General features: G+C 38.3%; 1 protein-coding gene and 1 long non-coding RNA gene across 2 annotated transcripts in view; one reads left to right on the top strand and one right to left on the bottom strand.

Annotated features, from left to right (window-relative positions):
• Positions 1 to 2,887: 2,887 nt before the first annotated feature.
• Positions 2,888 to 6,359, bottom strand: LOC106746765 (probable medium-chain specific acyl-CoA dehydrogenase, mitochondrial). Its single transcript, XM_014623758.1, has 10 exons — positions 6,084 to 6,359; positions 5,784 to 5,862; positions 5,224 to 5,391; positions 4,964 to 5,064; positions 4,665 to 4,745; positions 4,260 to 4,390; positions 3,903 to 4,011; positions 3,662 to 3,802; positions 3,308 to 3,583; positions 2,888 to 3,203 (listed from the first exon to the last, which is right to left on the bottom strand). The coding sequence occupies exons 1-10, from the start codon at positions 6,096 to 6,098 to the stop codon at positions 3,051 to 3,053; spliced, it is 1,254 nt and encodes a 417-aa protein (XP_014479244.1). The 5' UTR covers positions 6,099 to 6,359; the 3' UTR covers positions 2,888 to 3,050.
• Positions 6,360 to 7,758: 1,399 nt separating this feature from the next.
• Positions 7,759 to 8,807, top strand: part of LOC106746769 — a 57,130-nt gene continuing 56,081 nt past the window's right edge. The window contains exon 1 of the long non-coding RNA XR_001374611.1: positions 7,759 to 7,977. This is a non-coding gene — a long non-coding RNA (uncharacterized LOC106746769). The remainder of the gene's footprint in view (positions 7,978 to 8,807) is intronic.

The raw sequence follows: 8,807 nt of genomic DNA, 5'->3' as shown, positions 1-8,807 counted from the left end.
TTCTCTCCTCCGTCTCGCTTCGTTCACGCACCTCCTCTCCCTTTCTCTCACTCTCGCCTTCGACGTCTCGCTCGCGCGTTTTCCTATCGTCCTCCTTCTCTCTCTTGCCACCGGTTCGCCTTCTCTACCACGCTCGCGCACGTCCGAGCTTTCTGTCCCTCTCTCCCTCTTTCTCTCTCTCTCTCTCTCCCCTTTTTTTACTACTACCGCCCCGCGCGCCGGTCAGAGCGCCGTGTCCGACAGCAGCGTACCGAAACTGCACCACTGCCTCGCTCACTCGCTCGCTCGTTCACTCTTCGCTTTCTCTTTCTCTCTCCCGCCTTCAGCCGAACGACGGTATATCGTCGCAGGACGACGGCATCGCACGCGCACGCACACGCCACGCTTACGGAAAAGAGGTACCTCACACACGGATTGTTAACCTCCTGTCAGTCCGGCCCGTAAAAAAATGGAACGTTAGACAAATGTAGGTCTGTAGGCCACTTCACTTACACTTTGCATCGGCACGGACACTCCCTTAGTCAAGCGAGCGTCCGGCGCACTGTCGCGCTCTGACAGCGCGAGCCGCAGGGCCGTAGTACTCGCGTACGTGGACGCCACGCGTACCGCACGCCCGCATGCCGCCCGTAATCCTCGCCTAGGGAGAAATATTGCCAACACCGGACTCCTTCTTCAACTGACGTCTGTGATCACGATGAAGGACGAGTGATTTTAGCCTCGCGATCAGGAACCGGCGCTGCGAGCGCGTTTTTTTTTCACGCCGACTCGAGACGACGAGATGCGACAGGTTCGAAGATCGCTCGCGTGCCAGCCGCGACTGTAGTATCGGTCGCGATAACCGAAGACAGAGTCACGTGAGCGTGATAATTCTCAGCTGTGTGAAACGCGCGCATCGCCTCACACCAATTTGCATCCCGCGAAATTACCATTTTAGCGTGTCACTCGTGCGATATGTGTGTGTGTGTGTGTGTGTGCGCGCGTATGTGTGCACGAGAGAGGGAGAGAGAGAAGGCGCTGCGTTGTGTGCGCCTGGCATTACGCCACACGGATACGGCAGTGGCTAACGAAAGGGAAAACGTAAGCGCGAACGTAATATTGCGAACGTTGCCGCTTGATCACTCGCTCGTGCACATCGTTCCGGACAACATGCTGCCGCGGCACGAGTGTCGTCACGTATCATCGACAGAGAAAGATAATAAAATAGAGGGAGAGTGGGAGAGAGAGTGTGAGTGAGTGAGTGAACGAGTGAGAAAGAGAGAGAAAGTCGTCAAACATCACAAGTGGTTCTCTCGGTCAGGTAGGGAACGAACGAACGAACGAACATGAGCCGGTTTGCCTGACCACCTTGTTACGGGTGCCGCCGCACACCGATTACGGCACTGGCTCGTCGGCGAGCTGTCGCGGAAAGACGCAATTTCCAAAATGTGTCCCCCCCCCGCGGTCCCCCGTCATCATCGCGAGTCACCGTCGGCATCGATTCTCGCGATTTCGCGAGCCAGCCGACCGACCGACGGGCCTCGCGACCGAAACGTCGTTACGCGACCTTTCGCCGTTCTTTCGCCTAGATCTGTCAACGAACCTCCTCTCGGTCGCTGCTGCCGATTTGCCGCCGCGTCGGATACGACGATAGCTGGCCGCTTTAAGTAGGTCAGCTGCCGCGGCGTCCGATCGCCCCGCGCGGGCCGCCCTTTCGCGGCGTACGTTGCATAACTCGTCACGCGCGACTTCACCAAATATAACCGTGGCAAAAAACTACGGCCTGACGGACATAATGCGGCGGTAATCCGTATTCAATGAACAATGCACTTGACTAACGCTCTCCCGTTTGGCGCGAGCAGCGCCATCTGTCGCGAGCAGACGCGCTCGATTCGAAATGGTCGACGAGTTCACGCGCGTCCACCGCGCGTTCTCCGGGCCGATACACGAGGAAACATACGAACGACGATTGACCTTTTGACCGGCCAGTTAGAGCCTCGATTAGCCATAGTTATGCAATTTTCGCGACGGAGAACCAATTAAGGTACTTTTTCAATCTTTCTTGGATTGGTTTCCATGGATAACCGCGTACGTATTATGGAAATTAGGATTGCGAGGATTCACTAATAGACGATCTTACCCGCGATTGGTGCAAATGCTTGATAAATCCTTACACTTCGCTTGATTTCCCAAAGTGATTCTAAACATGCAAGAAGCACGGTTGAAGGTAGCACGCAGTAAATTATTCGCGAAATCGAAATATCACATTAGTTGAAGGTAAATATACTTTTATATAGATCCTCGGTATATATTCTGTACTGATAATCTTTCTTGCTACACATGTGGTTTTTACATTTTTTTGTATTTACCGAGTATTTAGTTTAAATGATTTCCAAATTAAGTTTTACAGTAAAAATCAAAATACAATTTCATAAATGTCTCGTTCAAGTGTGTATATACTAAACTCACAATCATAATAAAGAAGTTATAACAAAGCGACAAAGTAAAATCTATAAATAATTACATCTATAATACTATTTTTCAATAGCTTGTGTTATTGTTTCACGGCTTATAGAAATATATATATTATTTAATCTGTACATTTACAATTAATCTATATATGTAAAAATAGGTGAATATGTTAACATTCATATAAAATACAAATTTTTTATATAGATATTTTGGTGTATAAAAATTACACATCATGTAATGTATTGCATACACACACACACATACATATATATATATATATATATATAATAGATACACGATGTGTCCTATAATGATTACTTACAATATATATCAAAAGTCTTTCTTAACATTCAATATGAATATCACCATTGTTTCTTTCAAAAAGTAGTCTTTCAAAAAGTAAATAATTGAAAACAAGTTATTTATATTTTTATAAAAAGAAAGAAAATAATTTTATGACCCATAAATGATATGCCGTACTCTTTAGATGATTATTAGGAAACATCTTGCGTATTAAATACTAATATATTTGTAACAATTTTTGTTTTTGCATCGATCGTAACTGTATAGATCATAAATCAGTCCGACATATGTTTCTCTCTTTAATTACTTGTTTGCTTGGCTTGATTTAAGAGATGGCGTGATATGATCAATCTTTGAATTTGTGCAGTGCCTTCGTATATTTGGAAAATTTTAGCATCACGCATAAGTTTTTCCACTGGATATTCAGTATTAAAACCAGCACCGCCGTAAACCTGAAAGAAAGTATTGTCTCGTGTGATATATCGCAAAAAGAATATATCTCTTAACAATTAACGCAAAAAGTTTCTTATTTAGAGATTCATTATAGCGTACTTACCTGTACAGCGTCAGTAGCACATTTATTAGCTACATCAGCAGCATAACATTTTGCAACACTAGCAAGAGGAGTGGCATTCGGCAGTTTTTTGTCAGTGGCCCATGCGGCTCTCAGCATTGCTATTCTGGAAGTTTCAACGCCAATAACCATATCAGATAGCATAAATGCCACAGCTTGATAATCCGCGATCAGTCTACCGAAAGTTTTGCGTTCCATCGCATATTTCGTTGCTTCATCCAGAGCTCTCTGAGCTACGCCAACTGCCATTGCAGCAACCTACAATACAAAGGTTAAATATAAAGTAATTGAAATCTTACATTCATTTATCATCTAATATCATTGGTGAAAATTTACACTTGGTCGTGTCCTGTCGAATGTTTTCATAGCTACAGTAAAACCTTGTCCTTCTCCAATCAACACATTCTCTTCAGGAACGCGAACGTCTTCGAACGTTATCATTCGTGTATCGGATGCTCGTTGTCCCATATTTATTTCCTTGAAAAATTATATGAAAAAGACAAACGATATAAATTAATAAAAGTATGCAAGTATTTGGTCAAACTTTCGACAAAACTTGAGATAATTGAGGTGTTACCTTACGACCAATAGTTATGCCAGGGCTATCACGATCCACGATGAAACCCGTGAAAGCCTTACTTGCTGGTGTTTTCGGATCAGGATTTGTTCTCGCCAGAACAAAATACCTATGTAACAAATAATTATATAAAAAAAGGGAGAAAGAAAACCGAGGTTTTCATAAAAGATAGAGTTTTATAACAAATTCTTTCAGATAAAACCTAAAGGAGATATCAAGGTCGAACAACTTGTATAGTATAGTTGTATAGTATAGTATACTTGTATAGTATAGTTGTATAGTATAGTTATGTAAGATATAATTATAAAGTGTACATCTATATATATATGTACTAGAAATAAAAATATATTGCAATACCAGTTGGCAACACCACCATTTGTGATCCACATTTTGGTCCCATTAAGTATCCACTCCTTTCCTTTCTTTTCAGCTTTAGTTTTAATACCTGCTACATCAGATCCTGCACCAGGTTCAGTAACACAATAGGCCTGTAGAAATAGTATTATATAGTAAAATATATTATATTTTAATCCTCTAACGGTAAGGTTTAGGTTGGATGTGATTCCACAGCTCGTTTATTTTACAGCGCGCACGTGCTGTTTCTCCTCTTAAAGAATATTTCATGTTATTATTTACGTTTTTGTACATTGATTACATGAAACAGAGCATGGGATCCGATCCAATCTCACTTTTCTGGATACATTGAAAACCCACCTTGCCGTTAGAAGATTAAATTAAAATATTATATAAGTTTATAATTACTACAACATGTGGCTCTTCTACTAATCTTCCAAGATATTTCTTTTGCTGTTCCTTGTTTCCAGCTATGAGAACGGGAGTTTGCTGAATAAATGAAAGGAGAATTTCAATATACGTACATCTTATTAATATATTAGATAAATCAAAGTGTCTACAATCTCAAAAAATGATAATTGATAATTCAATATCTTTACTAAGATAAAATCATGCATATATCAGTTTCTTAACAAAAAAAATGCTATTAAAACTTTATGATGTCAGAATAAGGTATCCTGCATAATAAAATGCAAAATAAAATTTACTCCAAGATTTGTTGTTCCTAATGCAGTTGCTATTCCTGAACAGCCATAAGCAAATTCTTCTGCCAACAAGCAGCCGTCAAAAACACCACTTTCTAGACCACCTATAACAAATTTTGATTGTTTTGAACTTTATTTTAGTAATACTAATAATATTATGCTCTGTTCCAAATTAATATACATCACACACACATACACACACACACACAAATATACGTAACAGAATTTTAGAATTCTGATGCATGATAAGTCCATAAACATACCGCAATGTTGTGGAATATGTGGATTTAGAATACCAATACTCCATGCCTTTTTGACAATGTCCCACGGATATTGTCCACTTTTATCAAATTCCGCAGCTATTGGTATGATTTCTTCTCTGGTGAACTTCCGTCCTAGTTCTTGAATTTCTTTCTGAGTATCAGATAATTCTAAAAGAATTGGATTAGTTAAAAACATAGCAAAAAGTACATTACTATATAAATTGATATATTTATAACTATGAATATTATATAATTAAGAATTTTTGTGCACGAAGAAAAGATTTAAAATACCCAAACAATCATTTTCTTATATAATATTACATTAATAGATAATCATCTTTGAAATCGTGCAGATATAAAGAGTAAATTTGAGCTCAAGGTATTGATCGAAGCGTTTCAATTGGTTAAAGACAAAGAACCAAAGATTTCTACAAATATATCTATGTTTATATTACGTCCTAAATCTTTTCTACAAATACCATATGTATCCAAATATCAGATGATACCATTTATCATGTGATGTTTTTTCTTTATCTATGAAATACTACAAGTTTACTAACCTAAGCTGAACCCTTTAATTGATTCAGCAGCTGCTGAGAACGGCCGTACCATATTTAGGTATATTCTGGGATTGAACACCTGAAAATTGACATCAGCATATGTGTTCATATGAATAATGTGTTAAAAGATCTGGTCATTAATTACCTCGGGAAAATAAATATTTGCATATTTATATAATAATTAATCGTTACACTTTATCTTTCTTGCTAACAACAGTAATAGAAATGTAATGGTTGCCTAATTATCAATTGCGGCAAAGAAGATAAATTCGAATAATTGTTACTTTTTTTCTCCCTTACCTTGTTAAGCATCATATTGAATGTTTTATTAATAATAGCAACGATAACACTATCTCGAACTTGAAGTAATCGTTAATGTATGCCGTAAGAAGTACGAATGACAAACTGAATGACGATGCAGGAAAACGTGTCACTTATATCCTAACATATAAACAGGGTTCAAAGTACAAAACGGAGATATAAGTGAACATCAAAACTCAAAAATATACGCAAGACGAAATGTTTAACTACAGATACAGAGGACAGACTTGTGAGACCTCTAATGAAAAACCAAGGACGTGCGTTCGTAAAGTGCGCTATCAACACTATTTCATCATTTTATCTTGTTTTACGTTAGCAATTAGCCTGTTATTTTTAGCTGAATTGGTATAATAAATTGAAGTGAGAAAACTTGTCTCGCTTCAACTTATTGCAGTGCATTGCTAGTTCAGTGGTGCAGCTAAAAAGAACAAACCAAATACTGTAGTACTGATAGAGCGCTTTCCGAACGCAGTCTACAAATCGTAAAAACATTTACGTATCAATTATTATCAGTGTTATCAGTTACGTTCGGAACAAAACTATAATTATCTTTCAGCTATAATACTTGTAATTAGCAGGACATATGTATTTTTATTTAGTCTAGATTATAAAATATCGTAAATTTCTTTTAATCAATACGTGATATAAAGTTAATCATAAAGTGTAGCTAACAATAAGTCCATTTATTTTCTTGTATTATGAACTTCAACCACAGTCGAATTTGAGGAAAATAATCGACTGTGACTGGTCAATTTTTTAAGGCTTAAAGCTTAAAGCCTCTATTGTAGACCGGAATTAATACAAGGTATGGACATGATATATTTGGTATTTGCCTTTACTTGAGACGTCGGGAGTTGAGGTGCACGTAAAAATGGATGTACTTTATTTTGTGTTCCTAGCGTTCTTTCTCGTTCGTGTGGTCTATGGCCAGTATTCATAATCAGATCTTATATTTAAGACTGTCCTCAAGTTTATCTTCAAATGCTTTGTAGCCAATGAAATGAGCCTTGCATCATCTGAAGATGAACTTAAGATGATCTTATATGTAAGATCCAATTATGAATATCGGCCTATACGTATATATATATGTCCGAACAAGAGAGAACGCCAGGGATACAGAACACAGAATGTACTCTTTTTATGTGTACTTCGATTCCCACTCTTCAACACTCAGCTTAAATATATTATTTTCTTCTTCTTCTTAATTGTGGCTATGAACTACCCTGAGGCCTGTCTCCTACACCAGTAGCTTAAATATATTATGTCTATGTACATTATGTTTACGTTCACGCATTGAGTATCCTATATTGTATTTTAAGTGCATAAAGTGTAACACTAGATAATATTGAACGATTATTTAAGTATAATCAATAATCACGCGTGGTTATAACAAAATTTCTATTCAGAGCTACTAACAAATTGATTTATTAGCGTGCTACAAAATCGTTGTAAATATGCGTTCAGAATATGGGCATAAAATCACTGTATTGAAAGTCGGTGTATCACAAGTGCACAAGTGCACACTTCGAGTGTTGCAACCGTCGCGCTTCAGTCAGTGTGGAAGGGATCGCGGCGCGACAATTCCGAGAAGCGGCTCCGTGCTTCTTTCGTGTTTCAGTACGCCGAATTGTAAATTTCGTGTGCGTATTGTCCGTCGGGAATGTTAAAAATAAGTATTGTGCATTGTCCATAACAAAATATTGCTAAATCGCCGCCGAAAGTGAATAATTCGTTGTCGGAGTATGCTGTGTAAAGCATCGTACGTTCGGCGAATTGAGCATACGATTGAGGCTGAGGTCTGAATCGTCAATTTGTGTGTTTTTACTTGCTAAAGGATAGTCCGGATGCGAATTATGATCGAGAGCACTGAAAAGTAAGTCATATTGCATATTATTGTAGCAAAATTCCATCGGAAATGCCGACGAAAATGCATGTACGGACAGGGCGTCGGTTATACCGAGTGAAGTTGGCACTTTCCGCATTTCGAGAATCGCAATCGTCCCAGAACATCTATGGATAACGGTTAGTCAAGGAATTTGTGCTGTTTGGGGTCGCGAATGCCCTTCGAATTCATTTGTTGTAACAAAGTAATCACCGAATATGAATATTCATGGAATATAAAAATTAGATATATGCGAGATGGGCCATCCTGAATGATATTCCATGCTATCGTCGCTATATTACCGCATATTGACGGCATATTTCTGGTACTTACGCTATTACGATACTGAGAAAAGCAAATATACGTTTTAAATATCGACATACAGATATAGCATTAAATAATAATCTCAATGATTAAATTCCAGATAGATCATGTTGGTTTCATACACTTTCTTTAACGTAAATTCTTTAATGAACATATGTAACGTTTCACAATCATATTACATATGCTTGAAGAACGTATATGAAACTATGCCATCTAAAATGTTATTATATATGTACATATACACACTTTATATTTTAAATAAGTTATATCGTGAATACTACATAATATTGTAAATGCGTTCCAATTTTCAGTATTGTCACGATCAATCAAATTGATCGATTTTAGAACGACTGACTTGCTGATTTCAGCAGTAGTTATCGATACTCAATCGGTACATTTCGGAACGCACCCTAGATGTCTGAATAGTCGATAATGTCAATGCTCTTTCATTATCTTTTACTGATAATCGTGAAACCTTACCTAGAGTCGGTAATTCT

The sequence above is a fragment of the Dinoponera quadriceps genome, unplaced genomic scaffold, assembly GCF_001313825.1.
Source record: "Dinoponera quadriceps isolate SergipeBrazil2010 unplaced genomic scaffold, ASM131382v1 scaffold1565, whole genome shotgun sequence".
NCBI classification, from domain to species: domain Eukaryota; kingdom Metazoa; phylum Arthropoda; class Insecta; order Hymenoptera; family Formicidae; genus Dinoponera; species Dinoponera quadriceps.
Note: the sequence above shows the minus strand (reverse complement) of the source record. Positions and strands in the feature narration are given on the sequence as shown.

What these genes read in the sequence shown, in the direction of transcription:
- LOC106746765 (XM_014623758.1), bottom strand. An exon ending in ACATATTCCACAACATTGCG is followed by an intron (nt 5,065 to 5,223) that starts GTATGTTTATGG and finishes AATTTGTTATAG; the next exon opens with GTGGTCTAGAAAGTGGTGTT. An exon ending in TAGAAGAGCCACATGTTGTA is followed by an intron (nt 4,391 to 4,664) that starts GTAATTATAAAC and finishes CTATTTCTACAG; the next exon opens with GCCTATTGTGTTACTGAACC.